Source organism: Australozyma saopauloensis, chromosome 3, assembly GCF_035610405.1.
Source record: "Australozyma saopauloensis chromosome 3, complete sequence".
Taxonomy (NCBI): domain Eukaryota; kingdom Fungi; phylum Ascomycota; class Pichiomycetes; order Serinales; family Metschnikowiaceae; genus Australozyma; species Australozyma saopauloensis.
In genome coordinates, this window is record NC_086133.1 from 600257 (window position 1) to 621263 (window position 21007).

At 44.2% G+C, this 21007-nt stretch overlaps 8 protein-coding genes across 8 annotated transcripts; 5 read left to right on the forward strand and 3 right to left on the reverse strand.

Moving 5' to 3' along the window:
• Window positions 1-202: 202 nt before the first annotated feature.
• Window positions 203-1984, forward strand: PUMCH_002446 (uncharacterized protein; the record flags this gene model as incomplete). The annotated part of the gene is made up of 1 exon (XM_063021456.1): window positions 203-1984. The coding sequence occupies one exon, from the start codon at window positions 203-205 to the stop codon at window positions 1982-1984; it is 1782 nt and encodes a 593-aa protein (XP_062877526.1).
• A 409-nt stretch (window positions 1985-2393) lies between these two features.
• PUMCH_002447 (uncharacterized protein) lies at window positions 2394-2774 on the forward strand (the record flags this gene model as incomplete). The annotated part of the gene is made up of 1 exon (XM_063021457.1): window positions 2394-2774. One exon carries the CDS (start codon window positions 2394-2396, stop codon window positions 2772-2774), a length of 381 nt encoding a protein of 126 aa, XP_062877527.1.
• A 147-nt stretch (window positions 2775-2921) lies between these two features.
• On the reverse strand, window positions 2922-3947 carry PUMCH_002448 (uncharacterized protein; the record flags this gene model as incomplete). Its single annotated transcript, XM_063021458.1, has 1 exon — window positions 2922-3947. The coding sequence occupies one exon, from the start codon at window positions 3945-3947 to the stop codon at window positions 2922-2924; it is 1026 nt and encodes a 341-aa protein (XP_062877528.1).
• A 412-nt stretch (window positions 3948-4359) lies between these two features.
• PUMCH_002449 (uncharacterized protein) lies at window positions 4360-5607 on the forward strand (the record flags this gene model as incomplete). Its single annotated transcript, XM_063021459.1, has 1 exon — window positions 4360-5607. The coding sequence occupies one exon, from the start codon at window positions 4360-4362 to the stop codon at window positions 5605-5607; it is 1248 nt and encodes a 415-aa protein (XP_062877529.1).
• Window positions 5608-5687: 80 nt separating this feature from the next.
• On the reverse strand, window positions 5688-6596 carry PUMCH_002450 (uncharacterized protein; the record flags this gene model as incomplete). The annotated part of the gene is made up of 1 exon (XM_063021460.1): window positions 5688-6596. One exon carries the CDS (start codon window positions 6594-6596, stop codon window positions 5688-5690), a length of 909 nt encoding a protein of 302 aa, XP_062877530.1.
• Window positions 6597-6951: 355 nt separating this feature from the next.
• PUMCH_002451 (uncharacterized protein) lies at window positions 6952-9069 on the forward strand (the record flags this gene model as incomplete). Its single annotated transcript, XM_063021461.1, has 1 exon — window positions 6952-9069. One exon carries the CDS (start codon window positions 6952-6954, stop codon window positions 9067-9069), a length of 2118 nt encoding a protein of 705 aa, XP_062877531.1.
• Window positions 9070-9295: 226 nt separating this feature from the next.
• On the reverse strand, window positions 9296-11323 carry PUMCH_002452 (uncharacterized protein; the record flags this gene model as incomplete). The annotated part of the gene is made up of 1 exon (XM_063021462.1): window positions 9296-11323. One exon carries the CDS (start codon window positions 11321-11323, stop codon window positions 9296-9298), a length of 2028 nt encoding a protein of 675 aa, XP_062877532.1.
• A 1035-nt stretch (window positions 11324-12358) lies between these two features.
• On the forward strand, window positions 12359-20302 carry PUMCH_002453 (uncharacterized protein; the record flags this gene model as incomplete). The annotated part of the gene is made up of 1 exon (XM_063021463.1): window positions 12359-20302. One exon carries the CDS (start codon window positions 12359-12361, stop codon window positions 20300-20302), a length of 7944 nt encoding a protein of 2647 aa, XP_062877533.1.
• Window positions 20303-21007: the final 705 nt, after the last annotated feature.

The window sequence follows — 21007 nt, forward strand, 5'->3', positions numbered from 1 at the left end:
AATGTAAAAGACAATCTGAGATTTTAGAGTATACCAAGTGCACAAATACAAACCTCGAAAAATAAATAAACAAAGAAAAAAAATACACCATTAGTTGTGTCAGAGCTTCGGTCAACTAATTTTCGTTTCGCTCCCGTATTTTTCACTTCACCTAATACCCCAGATCCTTCTTCAAGAGATCCTCAATACCTTCTTATCAAACATGGGCAAAGACACTTATCTACGAAAAATTCTCGGCCCAGAAAGACTCTCCAAAATCAGAGCATCCAAGGTGCTCATGGTGGGAGCAGGAGGAATTGGCTGTGAGCTATTAAAGGACCTTCTCTTGTCTGGATTCGGAGAGATTCATATCATAGACTTGGACACGATCACGCTCTCTAATCTCAATCGACAATTCTTGTTCCTGAAAGAGGATATCGACAAGCTGAAGTCGTTAATTGTTGCCAAAAACGTGCAGTCGTTCAACTACTTTGACTGCAAACTTATCCCTTATCATGGTAACGTAATGGATACCAAAGCTTTCCCTCTTGAGTGGTACAATCAATTTGACTACATTTACAACGCGCTAGACAACTTGGAGGCCAGAAGATATGTGAACAAAATTGCTCTTTTCTTGCGAAAGCCTCTTATGGAATCGGGAACTACTGGTTTCGATGGCCAGGTCCAGCCAATCTATCCTTATGAAACCGAATGTTTTGATTGCCTGGAGAAGGCTACCCCACAGACTTTTCCGGTTTGTACAATTCGATCCACTCCCTCGAAACCGGTGCATTGTATAGTGTGGGCCAAGGAATTCTTGTTTCAACAGTTATTCTCATTCAGTACTTTGCAAGAAGTTCTGCAGGACCAATTGAGAGGTGAAACGGATGATTCCGAGGAGATCGACCGCATCAATAAGGAAGCCAATGAGTTGTTTGCTTTGAAGAGCCTCATCAGCCAGGAAGACTTCCCTTCACAAGTGATCCGTAAAATTTACGACGAAGATATAGAAAAATCGTTGCGTCTAGAAACTCTTTGGAAAAACAGAGAGAAGCCACAAGTTTTGGATTTCGAAAATACCTACAAGGGTCCCTTGATGGATATGCTTTCAGACGCATCCAACGAATCTATTTTGTCTGACGATGCCAGAAGTTGCACGCTCTTGGAGATATTGTACATATTCTGGGTTTCCATCGTTCGTCTCCAGAAAAGAGTGAATGAAAATCAAGAGCTTGATATACTGTTCGATAAAGACGACGAAGACACCCTCAACTTTGTATCGGCCGCTGCCAACTTGCGGTCGCATGCATTCCACATTGACCTTCAGACCAAGTTTGATATCAAGCAAATTGCAGGAAATATCATTCCTGCAATTGCCACGACAAATGCTATCATAAGTGGCTTCAGTGATCTTGCCTCTTTGAACTATTGGAATTCGAATTTCGAAACAAAACATGCCAAGACTACCTTCATCAGCATAAAGGAAAACAAGCGTGCTACTTCCGCAGCAGTTGGACCGCCATCCAAGAAATGTGCGTCTTGTGGACAAGTAAGTCGTGGCATTGCAAACATATCTAAGGACATGTTGAAGATGACAGTTCAAGATCTCCTCCTGAAGATCATTAAGAAGTATGGATATGGAGATGATATTTCTCTTCTTCTTGGACAGGGCGAATTAATCTATGATTATGACTTTGATGATAACTTAGAATCCAAGTTGGCCGACATCAAGTCTTTCAAAAGCAACGAAATCCTTCTGATTCAAGATGAAGAAGACAATTGGGAGAATCTCGAGCTTTATCTCAATTTTGTGGATGGGGATTCCATTTTTGACCTTCCGGACTTGACGCTCAGACCGAAGCCCCAAGTTGAGTTGCCCAAGGAGGACGAGGACAAGAACGACGACAATGGACCCGAGCTTGAAGCCGGTTTTATTGAAATTGACGACGAAGACGAGCCACCAGCCAAAAAGAGAAAAATTCAGGAGGAAATTGAGATTCTCTAGATAGATAGTCTGTATAGAGTTTGTCTTCAATGAGAAAAAAGAGCTTACTAATTCTACTGCGAATGAATAAGGATTTCACCGAAATAAGATTTAAAGTATTCTATTACCGTGGGAAGACCATCCTCCAGTAGTCCTATTGATTGTCCAAGTATTGAGTTCACTGTCATTGAGCAGACTCAAGAAGTTACATTGTAAACTTCCAAAAAAAAAACAAGAAAAAAAAAAAAGAGAGTTAAGACCTAAATTCGGACAGACCGAAATCATTCTAACATACATCAATCTAATGACGACTTTTTTTTATTTTAGCCCAGAACAGACTACCCGAATCTGGCTAGCCCACCCGTACCCCAGATACACCGCTACGAAAGTCAGTGCACTCTACACTTATACCCTACCAATCACCTCAATTATGTCTTGGAACGCCTACACTGACAGTCTCACCGGCACCGGCAAAATCGACAAGGCTGCCATTTATTCCGTCGCCGGCGACTCTCTTTGGGCCGAGTCCGGCGCCTTCCAAATCGCTCCGCAAGAAATCACAGCCATTGCCGGGGGTTACAATGACCCTTCGCAATTGCAGGCCCACGGTCTCCACGTCGAGGGCCAGAAGTATTTCTTGTTGAGAGCAGACGAGAGATCCATCTATGGAAAGCAGGAAGATACCGGAATTGTTGCTGTCAAGACTAAGCAGGCCATCTTGATTGCCCATTACCCATCAGGTGTTCAGGCACCAGAGGCCACCACTGTTGTGGAGAAGTTGGCTGACTATTTGATCAGTCTGGGCTACTAATTGGGTATCTGTTATTAGCAGCAATGGATGGTGCGAATGTTAGTTGTCTGACTTGAGCGGACATGTTATAGTTCAGGCCAATTGCCTGGATGTAGCCAATGTACGAGCACAAATTGATTTTTTTTTTCTTCTGTAGATGTAGGTTTCTTACCGTGCGCGCCGGTCATCTCTTCTTCGGTCGTCTCTCCTGCGATCATCTGGCCCATTGTCGTCTTGCCTGCGGTCTTCGACTCGGTCCTTTTTGGTGAAGGAGATCGTGCGACCCCGATCTTGCGTTGATATGAACATAAACTTACTAGGAAACCAGGCCACAGCATTTCTCAGACGCAATCCTCGCAGGTCCTGGAGGTCGTGAACCTGCTCCAACGACTCGTAGTCATACACCTTGGAGGAGCAATCCCCAACGAAACTCACACAGATATACACACCTTCCTTATCTGTGGTTAAACTGCAAATGTCCAGACCAGTAGATTGTAAAACTTTCACACAGATGAGGTCATCTGTTCTCCAGAAGTAGACCAGGCCATCTTGAGAGCCAGCAGCAACATACCTTCCTTGGACATCGAACATTACACAGGTAGCGGGAAACCTACAAGTAAGCTTGCGGAGCTCCGATATGTGCTCTCCGTTCCAATTGAGCAATTGGACGGCTCCACTCTGGAGTGCCAAAACAAGTATCTCGCTGCCCTGATTACACCACTTGATATCGTTCACATCGCTTTCAGCGTCGTATTCAGCCACCTTGCCATAACCAGCTAGCACAGAATATATAAAGACCTTGCGGTTGTCATTTCCGACAGCTAAATACCTACCATCGGAAGAATATTGGACCAACTTACACCGGCCTGTAGCGGCAACCTCCCTTTCCAAACGACCCAAGGGGGTCCATATTTTCACCAGAGGCTCAAGACCAGCCGTCGCAAAGCTCAGCTCGGTGCTTGGATTCCAGCAAATGCTTGTGGCACCTCTGCCATGGCCATTTTCAATAGTGACGGCGTCAGAGATAGAACCCCCAGTGACACGCCAAACTTTAATTGATTTGTCCAGACGCGCCGTGACGAGTTTCGAGCCAGAATTGCTTAGGCAGAGTGCCGACACCTCTGCTTTTATCTGTTTTCCACTACGATCTGTCTCTTTGACGGGTGTGAGCCGTAAAGAAGAGAGATAAGACATGGAGACGGTGAATTTTGTTTGAGCGAATGTATTGAGTTTTGATATTTAACAAACGAACTGTGGATTTCTGCCAAGCGAGAGGTATAAAGCGAAGGGAAAGTTAGCTAGTTTCAGTACTATACAACGTATGTGGCATACTATGAGATATATAGTGAGTAGATTTATAGGTATGAGTAGAGACACAGTGTTCAGAAACAATCATCGAGGGCCCTCAGAACTGCAGGAATGAAAAGAGAAAAATGAAATTAAAATCAAGTCATTCCAAAAAAGCAAAAATTATAAACCCCAGATCTCTCCTTTGGCACTATGCACTTATCGCTGAAGATCTGCGGCCCCCAATCTGTCACATAATTTTTCAGGCTTCCGCCGCACACTCTAATTATCTCCAGTCACCACTACACAACCACCACCAATGCCATCCCACCCCAGGCTCCTTTCGCTAGATGCGTTTGCCAAAACAGTGGAGGATGCACGTGTGAAAACCGCCTCTGGTGGTATGATCACCATGATCTGTGTGCTCATCGTTCTTCTACTCATAAGAAATGAATACTACGAGTACACCAGTGTGGTGATAAGACCCGAGTTGGTCGTCGATAGAGACATTAACAAGCAGCTAGACATAAACATGGACATCACCTTCCCAGAGATCCCCTGTGGTGTGCTTACCTTGGATATCTTGGACCTCACAGGCGATTTGCACTTGGACGTTGTCCAGTCAGGCTTCGAGATGTTCCGTATTTTGGAACTGGGCGAGCAGGTCAAGGATGACTTGCCCATCATGGCGCTGTCGAGCAACTTCGATGAGCTCTGTAAAGGTTTGAGCGAGGAGGAGAGAAACAACGGTGCGCCATGTGGTTCCTGTTACGGAGCTTTGGAGCAAAGCGAGTCGCAATACTGTTGTAATACGTGTGAATCTGTGCGCTTGGCATATGCTGCCAAACAGTGGGGCTTTTTTGACGGCTCGGAGATCAGCCAGTGTGAGGACGAAGGGTACGTAGCCAAGATGGTGGAGCGCATCAATAACAACGAGGGCTGTAGAATTAAGGGCTCTGCGAAAATCAACCGTATTTCTGGTAACTTGCATTTTGCTCCAGGCGCACCATTCTCCAGCAGAGGCAGACATCTGCATGATCTCTCCTTGTGGGGCAAGTACGCCGAGAAGTTCTCCATGAAACACAAGATCGACCATTTCTCTTTTGGCGAGGACCCTGGCTCGTCTGCAGCCCTTGCGTACTCCGACATTGACCAGGTTCCATCCATCCATCCACTTGATGGATTCACTTTTGATGTGGGCAGAAAAAACCACGTAGCGCTGTACTACTTGTCTGTGGTGGCCACCAGAGTGGAGTTTTTGGAGAACAAGCGTGATCCTGTCGACACCAATCAATTTTCTGTAATAACACACGATCGTCCGATCCAGGGAGGAAGAGACGATGACCACAGAAACACCATGCATGCACAGGGTGGAGTTCCTGGTGTATTCTTCCACTTTGACATCTCCCCTATGAGAATTATTACCAGAGAGGAGTACGCCAAGACATGGTCTGGGTTTATCTTGGGCATTGTGAGTTCCATAGCGGGTGTTTTAACTGTGGGCGCCGCCCTCGACCGCTCAGTATGGGCTGCTGAACAGGTGTTGAGAGGCAAGAAGGATGCCTAAATGTAAGAATAAGTATTATAAAGTATTGAATTATAGAGAAAAACTCACATAATGAACTTGTAATCTGCTATGTACAATGTCTATACTGCGCTCATCAAATGCTTAATGTCTTCGTAGTAGTTCTTGCTCAAATGCTCCCCGAGCTCCTCGCTAGTCAACCACTTGAAGGTAGTGTTTTTGTTCTGGGCAACGAAGGAACCAGACAAGATGCGCAGCTTGATGAAAAATTCCTTGCCCTTGTCAGACGTTTGAACATGGCATGGGGTAGGAGACACATTGAAGTAGTTGATCTCAGTACCACCAAGGCCATACAATCCCTCCTCAGCCACTTTATGTAGCGGGGTGTTTTCGCAAGAAAAGTTGGGGAAGGCCCACAGTTTACCCTGGTCCTCACTGATCACCAAGTACAACGTTCTGGCCAACTTTCTCTCCAAAGAAGTGGTGTCGTTGGAAGCATCGGCTGGGGTGGTCCGCGAGTTAGGCACAACAGGCTTGTCAGACTCCAGGCCCTCAACCTCACCTTCCTCGCCCTCCAGGTATGGCTTGGGCAATCGAAGCACCTGCTTGAAACGAAGGTCTCTTTGATGCTTGATGATGGGTCTTCCACCAATGAATTCCATGTTTGGATTGTTGTGTACTGGGTTCTTGTTCAATTCACGGAATCTTTGCTCGGCCAAAGTACCCTCTCTGAAGTAGAACCATTTGGGGAAGGTCCACATCAATCTCTTCCAGAGTTCCTTTTGGTAGTTGTAATACTGGGACTCAAACTTGGGCAAATCGGCCGTAATCACGGGCGGTCTCAGCAACAAAAGCGTCGACAGGATCTTTGCCAGCAGCTGCACTGATCCGGTGCTATAGAGCCTCGAAACCTGCTTGTGGAACATGGTTGGTTTGGGGGTTCTACAAGATCTGTGAGTTGAGACTGGATATTTTTTCAGTAGAGGGAGCGCACGCGTAAACGTGGGAGCGCGCAGCGTAAAGCGCAGCATGGCTGCACCATCCGGGCGTGTGCATACCAAATACCCTGCGCCGAGTATATATAGCGGTCATGTGTGCCCTCCTCCTTCTTCTTCCACAAACTCTCAAATTCAGACCAACTGAAGGCTAGAAATAGATTGGCCCAATCCCGGTAGGTGCCTTTATTATCGTAATCGACCCGTGAAACCCGTATCCATAGAATTTTGGACATTAAACTATTTGGTAGGAGTAGAAGAAGTTAGGTGCTGTAAATCATATCATAACTTTTCTTTAGCCCCCCCTTTAGAAATAAGCAATAGATTATAGTCTCCCAATCCGTGGACTAGTGGTTCTTCTTCCTGATCCGAGATTAATATCCAAGAAATAATGTCAGTCATTGATCAATTCGGCGACGTGTTGAGACAGTTGCCTACGTTGAAGGCTCCTGGTGTTTCTGGTACCCGTATTAAGAAGTTGACTGACTTAGCTGTCCAGAATGTCTCAGATGAGTCTAAACTCATCGACGAGCTTTACGCATGCTGTAAGGCCACCCCTTCGTCCCATAAACTAGGCGCTTTGTATGTTGTTGATTCCATTGTAAGAATTTATATGGACGAGGCTAAAAAGAAGGGCGAAACCATCAACAGTCTGGCCCCTGACGGTACTTTTGCTGCTGGTGTCGTAAAGATTGGTGGTTTGATCGAGTCCTTGATTGACGACGCTATGGATTTGCTGATCAATCCTGCCACAGATGCCAAAATAGGTAAACTTGTTGACATCTGGGAGAGAGCTCAAACCTTTAGCCCCGAGAGCATCTCGAGAATGAGAAATAAGCACTTTAAGTCTCTCACGCCGCCTGGTTCTCCAGCATCTGCTGGTGGCTCCAAGGCAGCTCCAGTCGAGCCAATCAAGCCACCAACTGATTCAGGCAGCATTCTTCTGGCATTGGCCACTTTGGCTCAAAAGAGCGAGCCCCAAGGTGCTGCTCCTTCTAATGACTCCCCAATCACACAAGTTGCTGCTCCCGCACAGAATGCCAACCACATTTTGTCACAATTGTCCGCTTTGGCTAAGCCTCTGCCTTCGCCTCCTGTGCCACAAGCCTCCAACCAGCCTCCTAACAAAGAACATATTTTCGACATGTTGTCTCAAATGCAAGCTACCTCATCTAATTCCACACCTCCACTCCAAAATGCCACCATGAACAATGCACCACCACCACCAGGCTCGCAATATCAAAGCAATGGACCAAATGGACCAAGTGGACCTAACGGACCAAATCGCATGGAGAATGGGTACAACAGTCACAACCAACAACAAGGAGGTTATGGTAGATCGAACCAAGGCTACGGCCAAAACTACGGAGAGCTGAACTATGGTAACCAAGGCTACAATCAAGGCTACAATGGTGGTCAAAACTACAACAGCGGCAACGGATTCAATGCCAACCAAGGTTACAACGGAAACCAAGGCTACAATGGCGGCCAAAACTACAACGCTGGCCAAAACTATAACGCTGGCCAGAACTATGGTGGCAATGGGGGCTACCAGCCAAACCAAGGAGGCGCCTTTGACCGCCGCGATGATAGAAGAGGTCGCGAGAATGATTATTCGAGAAGAAACCGTTCTAGATCTCCAACAGGACGTTTTGACAGACAAGATGACGGTGTTTATCAACAACGTAGAGGCCCTCAACCAGGTCAATTTACCGAAGAAGGCGAAACTAACGACCCTGGCGCACCACACTACAGACCTCGTAACGTCGGATTTGACAACACAATGCCAGCGGGCTCCTTCAAGGTCATGTCTAGAACCTTGTTCATTGGTGGTTTGCCAAGAGGAATGGATGAGAGGGCTTTGGCATCTCATTTGAGACCATATGCGGAGGTTCAGTCTATTATTATGAATATGGAGAGAAAACATGCTTTCGTGAAGGTGTTCTCCAGAAAAGAGGCGGAGGCAGTTATCCAGTCATTCAACAAAGATGGCGCTCTCCCATTGAGAACACGTTGGGGTGTCGGTTTTGGACCAAGAGATTGTTGCAACTACCAGCATGGTATCTCCATCATCCCAATCCAAAGGTTAACAGAGGCTGACAAGCAGTGGGTTGTTCAAGCCCAATGGGGAGGTACCGGTGGTGAACCACTCGTCAGTGGAATGGTCGTTGATGAGCCAGATATCGAAATTGGTACTGGTATCTCTTCGAAGGCAATGTCAAAGAAGATGCCAACAAACTCCACTAGAAATGGACCAAAATCAAATCGCCCCGGAGAGTCCGACGAGCTCTATGCCAAAACCAGCTCCATGGGTGGTCAACAAGAGTACATGTCATACTCCCAAGGCGCAAATCCATTGTCTGGTTTGTTCAACAACCAGCCTCCTCAAAACCCAGGCTATCCTCCTCAAGGGCAAGTTCCACCTCCTAACCAAGGATACCAGGGCAATTACGGAAACAATGGTTTGAGCTCCCAGCTACAAAATTTCTTCCAAAATGGACAGCGTTAGGGACTCGAGTCATCTGCATATATAAGACAATTCTTGGGCTTCTTCTCAGATTTCATCAGCAAAAATTCATTGTATAGTATTCAATTTTATGTTTAATAAACAAGTAAGTTTACAATTCTACAAAAGGGCTAACTTTAATCCGAATGATCTACGAGTGTGCTCATGGTATTATTCATTTCCGAAACGCCTGTTTCGCTATCTATGTATGCTCTTAATATATATTTCATTAAGCTTCCGCTGGGACAGGGGTTGGATCATTTATGACTTCCAATCTCCCGCTATTTGACTTGATAACCGTATTGCTTATCGTCTTTGCCTTGTTAATTGATTCTCCCTTGACGACCTTCTCCATTTCCTCTCTTGTCAAGGTCTCATACTCCAATAAGCCCTCGGCCAACCTCTTCAACTCCAATTTTTTGTCGCCAAGCATCTTTCTTGTTCTTTTTTCTGACTCCAATAAGAAGTTTCTCACCTCATTATCCGCCATATCTCTGAGTTTGGGAGACCACGATTCCCAATCATCACTCAATCTCACTGGCCCAATAACATCACTCATACCGTAAGATGTCACCATAGCTCTAGCCATGCCTGTGGCATTGGATAAATCAGATGAACAACCACTGGTAACATTTTCTGGACCATGAATCATTTCCTCTGCGATTTTACCTCCCATGCAAACATCAAGTCTCGAAAAACATTCCTTTTTAGTCATGTCAACCTTGTCCATCTCCGGTAGTTGAAACGTGACACCCAAAGCTCTACCTCTGGGTAAGATCGTAGCTTTGTACAAGGGTGTGGCAGCTGGAGAGTACATAGCCATGATTGCATGACCAGCCTCATGGTAGGCAGTGTTCTTTCTTGACTCCTCTGTGATGACCATCTTTTTCTTAGCAGCACCCATGAGAATCTTGTCCTTGGCCCACTCGAAGTGATTCATATCAACAGAGGGTGCAGACAATTGAGAAGCATGAACGGCAGCTTGGTTGACAAGGTTCATCAACTCAGCACCAGACAAACCCGGCGTACCCCTGGCAATGATAGAAGCATCAACGTTTTCGGCAGTCTCAACATTGAGCATGTGGTGCTTCAAAATATCAACACGACCGCGAACATCCGGTAAGTCAACGATGACCTCCTTGTCAAAACGGCCAGGTCTGGTCAAGGCTTTATCCAAAGACTCGGGGAAATTAGTGGCACCAATAATGATGATACCTTCAGTCTGGTTGAAACCGTCCAATTCCACAAGCAATTGATTCAAAGTTTGTTTTGCATAAGCTTGGTCCTTAGGATTACGTTTTCCTCCGATGGCATCCAACTCATCAATGAAAATAATGGCAGGGGCTTGTTCACGAGCCTGGTTGAATAACTCACGGATACGCTTGGCACCAACACCAACGTACAACTCATCGAACTCGGAACCAGACATGAAGAAAAAGGGCACACCGGCTTCTCCAGCGGTGGCACGAGCCAACAAGGTTTTACCGGTACCTGGTGGACCAGTCAACAAGACACCCTTGGGCAACTTACCGCCAAGACCAGTGAAACGGGATGGATCCTTCAAGAAATCGACGATTTCTTCGAGCTCGGCTCTGGCCTCATCACATCCACACACATCCTTGAAACGAACATTTGATTGGGACACATCCACAGATTTGTCTACTGCGTCGGAGCTACGGAAGAACGTACCATTCTCGACCAAATAGTTGAATGCCGTAGATGCTCCGTACGAGAAGAGAGCCAAAGGGATCAACCACTTGAGCCACTTGGAGAAAAGAGAGAAGCCGCTCTCGGAGACAACTACATGCACTGGATCGATACGAGAGCCCAGTCCAGCCAGGAACGGGAACGGACTCTGGGCGTTGTTGTTGGACTGACTGTAGGAGCCCGAAAGCACCTCCAGAGCGATCTGCTCCGCCTTGGCCTTGTTTCCAGTCTTCTTCAACGCTTCCAAGTATAGTTGCGCACACGAGTGGTTGGTGGCAACCCCGGCGGTCTCAAACCGCTGCACCACGATCTGCGGATAATTGTTGGCAAGAAGCTGCTTGTAGAACTCTGCCTGGACCTCGGCGTTGGCAATCTCGGCGTTTGCGGCCTGTTCAAGCGAGGAAAGACGGTTGATTGTGTTGGTGGAAATGCTTCTTATGGTATGGTGTATGATGGCGGGACTGATGGGTAGTCTAGCAGGAAACGGGCCCCGGGACCGAAGCACGCTTCGCGCAGATACACCGCAAGCCATTTTGGATAGGATCGACATTGGCAGTGTAGACTTGGTGGGAGTAGAAGCTCTTGGAAAGTTGGAGCGCTCTTTGTAGGGGACCTGTCAGTCGTGCGGGGACCGCACACAGGATCAACTGGTGGGAGGCAATAGTAGGGTAGATAAGAGGGCTGAGTGCTTCTTTATAATTTGGAGGTGATTTTTTTTTTTCATTGTTGAGGGAAGGATTCGTAAATTCTTGGAAGTTTTCCATGTTCAGTATGGCCGAGTCATGGTTTTCGATTGGGTTCGGGTATTTGGAGAGCGAATATTGAGAGTAGAATAATGGCATTTCGTCTAGTGCAACAGATACATATGTGAAATTACGCTGGCACAAATTCATCAGTGAGAATTTGTCTGGTGGGTTTTGTATCGGGACCAACAATGGAATTTCTCGTTTTCACGTTGTTCTCAGGCAAGTGACCGAGTCATTGCAGCTTTCCTCCAAGATGGAAATTCATTCGGATTTTGTTTATCAATGTGTGGATTAGGAAACTTGTGGAATTTCTGGGTCCACTAAACTCTGCTAAAAGTCTAAGTTGAGCCTCACGTTCGACGTCGACTTCCAGAAGGGTATATAAGCATGTCCGAATTTCTTATCGCCGCTGTCCGGTTCCATTACCATGCCCAATTAGGACAAGCCTTGACAGCATCAATACATAAGTGCACCAAGAAACTCAATATTTAAGAAAAAAAAAATAATAAACTTTGTACGTGTTTCTCTGCACAAAGTCAAATTATTTCTATTCTGCAAATTACGCTTTGCTCCTCTGCCATCTCATCTTACCTGCCCCACTTCCGAATTAAGCAGAACCCCAGATTTCCGCCTCAGGCGATAGCCGAATTACCAATAGGAATACCTGATATTTTTCCGCATCTCATTTGCGCAGCTAAAAGGATTTTCGACGTGCAATTGATGTACTTTTCGTCCTCTCGGTCAATTGATTATTCTGTTTTTGCTACAATTATCTCTTTGGATCTTGGTATTAGCCTCGGCACTGAAAGAACAAACAACTGATTCCAGAACGACAAAGTATGTGGTCAGCGTATACCATTTTGATATGGGCAATCGTAGTTTATATTGCCTGTCTTCTATTGGTCAATGCCATTCCACGTGTGAAGGTAAGAGCTTTCCGATGGATGGCCATCTGTGGTGTCTCTTTTAGACTCCCGAATGCGAAGATATCCATTGGAAGACTTGGCTTGAAGTTCAATCCCTCATGGTCTTTCGATACGCCGTTCCGCTTTCTTGTGGTGGATATTGCTAAAGTGGTGATTGTGCAGACTTCGTCCTCGGATGACAAGAAATCAGCCCAGAAGCCTTCCAAAAGCTGTGGCTCTTGCTCGGACCTAGAGTGCGTATCTTTCAAAATTCCCAAATGGCTCTATTCTATATTCTTTCGGAAAGGCTGGATCAACGAAATCGGTCTCCATGTTTCCCAGATCAGCTACAATCACAATGCAATGGGCGAGCAAAAGTCATTTTTTATTGATTACCTCAAATTGGAGAACACTTTTCACCTGTCAAAATCCACGATTAGCTTCACAGTGTCGGCTCTTGATGGATATTTGAGAGCAGGCACTGATGGACCAGAAGTTCGACTCTTTCACAACTTGGAAATCCAAGCAAGAAGTGCCCTCACTCTTGATAATAACAACAGTCGCTCTTTGCTTATGAAAGTTTCCAATTTCGAGTTTCTCTTAGCCTTTGGTAGCTTGAAGGTGCCGGAGTTGTCATCTTTCATAAAAACCAACAAAGCACACAAGGATCCTGTTTCGGTCAAACCTCTACCATCGAAAGAGGAATTATTAATGAAATTCACCAAGGCACTAAGCCTTGTGGATTTGATCTCTTCAGTTCTGATTAAAGTTGAAGAAAGTACCATCTCATATCACGATGTTAAAGTCTTGTCCTCGAGCTATTCGTTGAGTTTAACAAAAGATAAATCATACAAACAAGAGACAAAGATCAGACTCTACTCCAATGTCACTTCTGCTAAAATCTATCACATAGGGCTGAAATGCCTTGAGATCCCATCGTTCTCTCACATTTTAGAAGTGAATCTAACGGATGCATATCGTGCGAGAGACACAGAAAACTCGGATAAATTTTTTATAGACGTATCCACTACGTTCACTATGATGAATCCAATTTTGAATATATTCTTTGACCAATTCGATCTCCTCTGGGATGCTTCGAATGCTCATCAACAATGCCGCAACGCTAAAAAGAAAGCGCCAAAAGTGGCACCAAAGGATATTCTTGCAAAATATCAGAAGTGGTTAATGATGTTGCGTAGGGTTTCCTTCAAGTTAGCTGTGGTAGATTTGAAGGGAACTCTCCACATGCCTGAAGTTCATACAGAAAAATTCGAAAGACAGTCCATCAACAATGTGGTGTCTAATGCCGAGTTAAAAGCTTTCACCATCAAGTCTTCAACAAAAAGTCTCTCTAATTTGCTCATGCAAAAGAAGTCTGGTTGTACCAATAATGTCTTCAGGAGCTACCTCAAAATCAAAAACTTATCTATTGATGTCGAGAAAAATGCATTACACCTCTCTCGTTGTAACGCCCTTGTCTCATATTGCGTGGAAGAAAATCTGTATCTGCTTAATGTGAGGTACAAACGGCTTTGGATAAAGTCTGTAAATACAATGATTTTCCATGTGATTCGAAGAATCCGAGAAGCCAGAATTACCCATAAAAATTCTGCCTGTGCTCAATTGTCCGTATCGCAACAAGAGGGCCGAACCACCGAGGCTAAAAGTATTCCCCATACTGAGTCAGAGCTTCTAGACTTGTTTTCGATTTTGCCTCCTAACATTGGATCCATCAAGCTAAGAGGCTCCTACCTTCTGGCTTATATCATTTGTAATGATATGCTCCCCTCATTTGAGTTCTACGATAAGAATTTAAACGAACAGGTGGATTTAGGCAAAATTAAAAGAGGTGTTTCCGTATCGCTTGACGAGCTTAATATTCTCTACAATAAGTTGGATAAAGATGTTCAGCTTTCAACAAAAAATATCGAAGCTAGCACTTTGAGTGACTCTTCCTCCGAGTTTATACACGGACGAGGGGGATACACCAACGATGCTGAAGCTGATGATATTTCAAGCATTGATTCCGATCTCAACACTTTGAACTCGTTCAATTGCGAGAAGGAAGTCAACATAGTACAACAAGTTTTGACAATTCCTGATTGCAGTGTGACCAACTTGTCAGGTGAAAATAACCGCATGTTGCTTCTGATACCGGAAATTGACGCCAAAGTTGACATCTTTTTAATTTGGTGTGTTCTTTATGCTCAGATTCTTCTTGAAATGGTTGCGCCAAAGATTGAAAGAACTTTTACAGAAGAACAAGAAAAACAGTTGGATAATAATTCAAAATATCTCTTGTTTGATGTTCATGTTTCCTCTTTGGCAGTGGTAGCCCAAATACCGCATGATGTCGACGTTCTATTCGAGCTTGATAACGTAGACCTTACGAACATTTTGAGGGCCCCTCAATGCCAAATAAACCACTGCAGGCTCTATTGTATAAACCCGAGTACGAAACTCTGGTCTCGGTTATTTACAGTATCTGAGTTTTCTGTGAACTTGGACGCTGCTTCGCAGTTGTCTATATCTCTAACTTCACGTACTGTCAGACTCAACATTCCGTTCCAATTTTTGGTATACACCGTGATCGATAATCTCATCACCATGGCAAAAGCTGCCCGGCAAATCCGGCTCAACTTCAAAAATTTGTCTCAGAGTATCCATGACTTCACAAGTTTCCCCGTTCATACCATGGAAGCTGTCAAATTACCTCATATTCAATGGAAAACCAAAACATTTGGATTGACGGTAGAAAATGATGCTTTTGAGACTGAGCTTGCTATTATCTACGAATTGGGAATGATAGAGCAAATTGATCGCCATAGAAAGATGGCTTTGTTCGAAGCAGAAGCTCAAAAGGTTCGTGCAAAAGCTGCAGATCGATTATCAAAAGAAACTCCTGAGCCAAATAGGTTTGTTGCTCGTAGAAGAACACGGACTAACACGTCCAAGAAACTTACGGAGATACTAACCCTTGGCCTACAAAATCATTGTCATACCGAAGGTACCAAAGAACCACCAGTGCCTATACAAGAAGATCAAGAGTTATCTAGTGAATCGTTCGACAGTCCTATAGCTTCGAGAGAAATGGAGCCAGAAAATGAGACAGATAACGAGCCAGAAAATCAGCCTATTTTCACTGAAGAGTTGGCTGAGAAAGAGATTGAAATGGCCAGAGATCGTTTGCTCGCTGATTTTTCTTCGGCTTGGATTCACAAGTATCAAGTGTTCAAGAGAGCCAAGTTGAGACTATGGAGAGCTCGTGGGGACAAGACCTGGGGCTCTGACCGTGTTCGAGAATCTCTCGCTAAAAAATATTCAATTCAAGAATATGCTCCTGGTCCACCTCAAATGTACATGATTTTCAAAGACTTTGACATCTCAGTACAAGATCCAAAGCTCCCCGATATCCACGACTTCTTGCACAAGTATGGCAAGGGTACCCCAAAGCTTGACTACTCTATTCTTGTGCCAGCATTAGTACAAATCAAGAGTGCTTTTGTGTATGCTGGTGCCAAGGACTTTTTATTACCAATTCTCTCATTTCCTTTGAACAGCGATTTTGGAAAACCTGTGTTTGATTTCAAAGGAACCTTTGTGGTGAATGAAAAGCTCGTTGCCATTCCTGAGGAGCTCAGACATATCTACATACCATTCTCACCAGCTGTAGCGGAAATCCATCTTGAGAATAACTTCTATGGCTCTGATGTTATCAGAACCTTGACGCCAGTCAAATTTATGTTCCAATTGGATATAAATTTGACTACGGACAGAGCTTGTGTCATGAGTTGGAATAAATCGTATCAATCTACCCTCCTGAGCGCAATGCTGGCTCTTGATAATTTTACCAAACCGGAGATAGATGACAGTCCTCTTGGCTGGTGGGACAAGCTAGCCTTGAATGCTCATGGTAAGGTTCGGTTCAATATAAAGAATGAACTCTGTTTGCATATCAAAAGCTCTCTTTCGCCGTATGCCCTTTCAGCAGAGAATTCTGGATTCGTCTTTTCGTGGAAGGATAACGTACAACTTAAGATAAACGAGTCAGAAGATCCGAAGGAGTTTTTACTCCTTGAAAGTGATGGCTTCGTTTTGGGAATACCGAATTATTCTCTTCCTGAAAGGGGGTCTTGGAGTCTTCTTTACGCAGATCTAGATGAGTTTACAGCCAATGATGACATGGAAAGCCGAAAATTCCAGAAGGAGGTCATGAAATTGACATCTGATGAACGAGTAGTCTGGAGACTTGGAGTTCTATTCGAACGAAACGTCAATGAGAACCTGGGTGATTTGAGCGGAAATATGAAACGAACTAACAAGTTTAAGCCGCATTGGGATGTCTGCGTTACTGGCCCCATGTACGAATACCATCCGGATTCGTTCATAGGTTATCGCTCAGAGTATCTTCATTTTGCCGTGTCTGTCACCTCCAACTCAAAGAAAGGGAATTCTTACAACTACGCATATCTATCTCCAATGACTATGAAATATTTCTTTGTGTGGTGGAATACTTTAACAGACTCTATTTCATTGCCAATTCGTGAGGGACTGCTTTTCACTAGAGAAGCAAAGAAGTCTTCTTCCATAAAATTTGGACCTCACCTTTTCACATTCAAGTATCAATTGATTCTTGAACCACTCGTCATATCATACATGGTATTGTCGAGTGGAAGTCAAGAACAGAATCACAGGGTGATTGGAACTGGAATTAAAGGAAAGTTCTCCAGTTGCATCATCGATCTACATCAACGAAAAGAGGTGGCTAGATACATTAATGACAAACTTGGAATAGACAAGAAGGTCCGCAAATTGAAAATGAATGCCGGTGAAATTGACGTCTCTGATGCAGATATACGATTGGTTCAAGCTCAGTTCAGTGACGTTTCGCTTTATGGAAAGCTCTTATCCTATTTTACGGGAGAGACTAATACTTTGATAGGAGTTGATCTGTTCGCCAGTGAGAGACTGGCCCTGCGAGCAATGCCACATGGATTACATTTCTTTAAGGGAAATACAGATAGTGATGTTGACTATCTGTGGATTGACTTAAATGATTTCGTCGAACTTGAGTATGGCGAGATTCTTTCACCAGACCCTCTGGTCAAAGTTGTTCCATTTTTCCAATATCCAAAGCTTAATTACTATAGAGAATTCACTACAGAATCTCAAACCAAGTATCCTTTTGGAAGTGAGCCCTCACACACTTGCAGAATCGGATCTAATTCTCCGAGAAAAGTTCAAGCTGATATTCTTCTTCGCAAAGTCACGAAAACCAGGTCCGAAATTACTCAGAATGAAGCAGTTTTAGAACATATTCTTTCTCGAAACTCATCGGATAATGCAGAGACCGTTTCGCTCAAGCAGGCAATTGATACAGGCAAAGCTAAGATGGAGAAATTACAGGTCAAGTACGATACCTTAGCTGACACTACTTCTTATAGAGCTGGTTCAATTGACGAAGAATCACTCAAAGACGGCACATCTATTTGCAAATCTACGACTCAATCTGAGTCCATTCATGAGAGCATAAACTTATTGGAAGCTGCAAGTGAAATGACGAAGACAGAAGCTTCGAACAACGAATACCACAATAGGTTTTTGATCCATAATTTGCGAATGAAATGGAACAATGAAGTCAAAGAGTTCTTCACCACCTTCTTATCACTTCTTGGAGACAAGAGAAGTATTCATTTGTCAATGTCAACCAAAGCTGTCAAGTTGGTGGAGAATATTCTCAAAAACTTGCCAAAGGATGATTCAAAGGAAGCGCCAAAGCCGATGCCAAAGCAAGCCCTCAAGTGCGGTGATGATGTCATTCAAGCTTTTGAGAGCTACATGAATGAAGTGAAATCACATGAGCACGAATTAGAGCATAATTACCTTGTTAAGTTCATAAGACCTCAAATTCAGCTACAAAGTGACGCTGATCGATCTTCATGCACTATTCTTACGGCTAATGACATTGAGCTTCGCATAGCCTCGCTCAACATTGAGGGAACAAGTGTTATTATACATGATGATGCGAAAGAGATGTCATTAATAGAGACAAGACATGGTGTTTTACTCAAAGATACGTTTGTTTATGTTTTTGACTCCGCAGAGAATCAGGGTCAGGAGACCCATCCAGTCGATTCATATTCCGGTGACACATCATCTTGGCCCCCTTGGATTGATGTTGAAGACTGCGAAGAAGGAACCTTGCAAAAAAATCTAGTCGTAGAGAAGACAACGATGGCAATTTCCATGACAAAGCCAAACATGCTTTCAATGGAAATTTCACTGCAAAAAACTCGATCTAGTGAATTGGTTGTTCATCTAGCAAAAATGGTTATAAATGCAACATCCTCGCAATATTCCGCAATTTACTTCATTATGATCGATCTTATTATGGGCGGCAAGGAAACAAAGAATTTCTTGAGGGAACGGGTCAAGCAAATCATTGCTGTTTCAGAAGTATCTGATTTTTTGGATACTTCTAAAAAATTGAAAAGTTTGCAAGAAAACATTAAAGTGTGCAGACGTCTTCTTTTGAAGATCAACGAGTACACTGGTGCCATTTCTGACTTCCATCAACGCGAACGTGACTATTTACGTCTAGAAATTGAGAAGATGAAAATTGAACTCATCATTTTAATACGAAGTATTGAGTTTATTGGCTCCAAGAGTTCTACAAAGGCCGCAATGATGAATTGGTCACTCATGGCTGATCAAATCATTATCCATTTGCTCAACGATGACCGAGCTCCATTGGTTGATCTAGCGCTCGCAAGCTCGCATTTCACTCGTGTCGAGGCACATGACGGCTCAAATTGGAATCTGGTCGAGGTGTCTATGATGCAAGGGTTCAATTTGCAACCAAATACGCCTTACCCAGTTCTACTTAGTCCGTTGTCTCAAAATGGCGAGACACCAAAGTACATGTCGTCGATGATCAAGATGAGTTGGCTTATGCTTTCTCCTGTCGGAGGCATAAGGGTGATGAGTGATGCAAAGCTTCAAATCCAACCCTTGCACGTGCAATTGGACTATGATACAGCAACAAAACTTGTAACTTACCTTTTCCCCAAGGAAGATCCCACTAAAGAAAGTCCTGTCACACCAAATTCATCCAATAGCGATGGTTCTGACCCTGATGATGTGAGTTTCGATAGCGCCAATAGCTCTGCTATATCGAGCTCGCAATTCGCGAACAAGTTCAGACAAATTCTCCGAAAACGAGATGACAGTACAGATATGAGCTCTGAACATAGTGCTCGGAGTAGCCGTCATCGTTCGAGCCCCAGCTATGACGCATCAGGTTCCAGAGGCATGGATTCCAAACCTGATTCCAAGACTGAATCAAGATCTGAATCCAAGACCGAATCCAAAATGAGCTCGCAAACATCCCGTTCAACTGCGACGAATTCATCCAAATGGAAGAAGGTGCTACTCAGAAAGTCAAGAGAGGAACACCACTCAGACGAGATTCTGTTGATCATGAACAGGTCGTCCACTTATTTTGTTGTGGGAGATTTCCAGGTACTGAAATTCAAACTCTGCCTTAGTTTCAGGGCGCCAAAACATCTCAACATTATTGATGTTCATAATCTTACGTTGTCGATTCCTCGCATTCACTATTCAGACAAGACATGGAGCAGTCAAGATTTCATTTCGCAACTACAAAAAGACTTGATCAAAATAGTTCTTGCCCATACCGGTAAAATTATTGGCAATAAATTTCGACACAGGCATCGCGAGGTTGGCTCTACACCCCTCAAGCAAATTGCTAACTACTCACAGTTCATGACTGTGTCTGAATTACAAAGCGAGGGGCGGACTGAGGATGAACGCCTCAACAGTCAAGGCAATCTTAGCCGATCTGCTTCAAAGAAATAGAAACGACTCTTTTCGAATATTCTCGGGCCGATGATCTTACGATAGTTTAAAATTTTTCATATCTCAATGTAAATCCACTACGTCTTATCTACGAACACACGACACGTCAGGGCTGCCTGCAAACTGCCCTCGCATCACTCTTCGAAGCATGATGAGAGAAGATTTATCCGTTGCGGGAGAGCGGATACAGGCTATTGGCAAGCGCTTAGTTTAATCTGTTATCGTAATTTCAAACGGCGCTGGGCCTGCAGATCGGTTTGCAGCCACTCTCCTGCAGATACCGCACCGTTTTGATTGGTTCTCTTCTTCGTACGACGTCATGTCATAGATGACTTGAAGCAAAACTCTAAGGGGAAACGTAAGGGAGAAATGAAATCCAGCGGTCATTTTTTGTAAGATTTTACCAGAGTTCAATGCTGCCCAGAACGCATTCTCCTGGATCGAGTATTTTATCTATTTTGCTTCCGATGAGGTCTGCGCAATATGGTCCGGCCTGCACCTAAGATAGGCGACAGACGGGCCGCCAGGGAGTGCATCTATTAATCTGGTAATTCAGATAATGGTATCGCCTCTCATCGAAGTCCGGTCTAGTCTGTACAAAGCTCGTAACGCAAGATAGCGGAAAACTTATAAAGGATGTAGAAATAGCACAGTTTTGTAGATTTGATTTTGTAATAGACATCGATAGTCGTGGTTTAAGAGTAG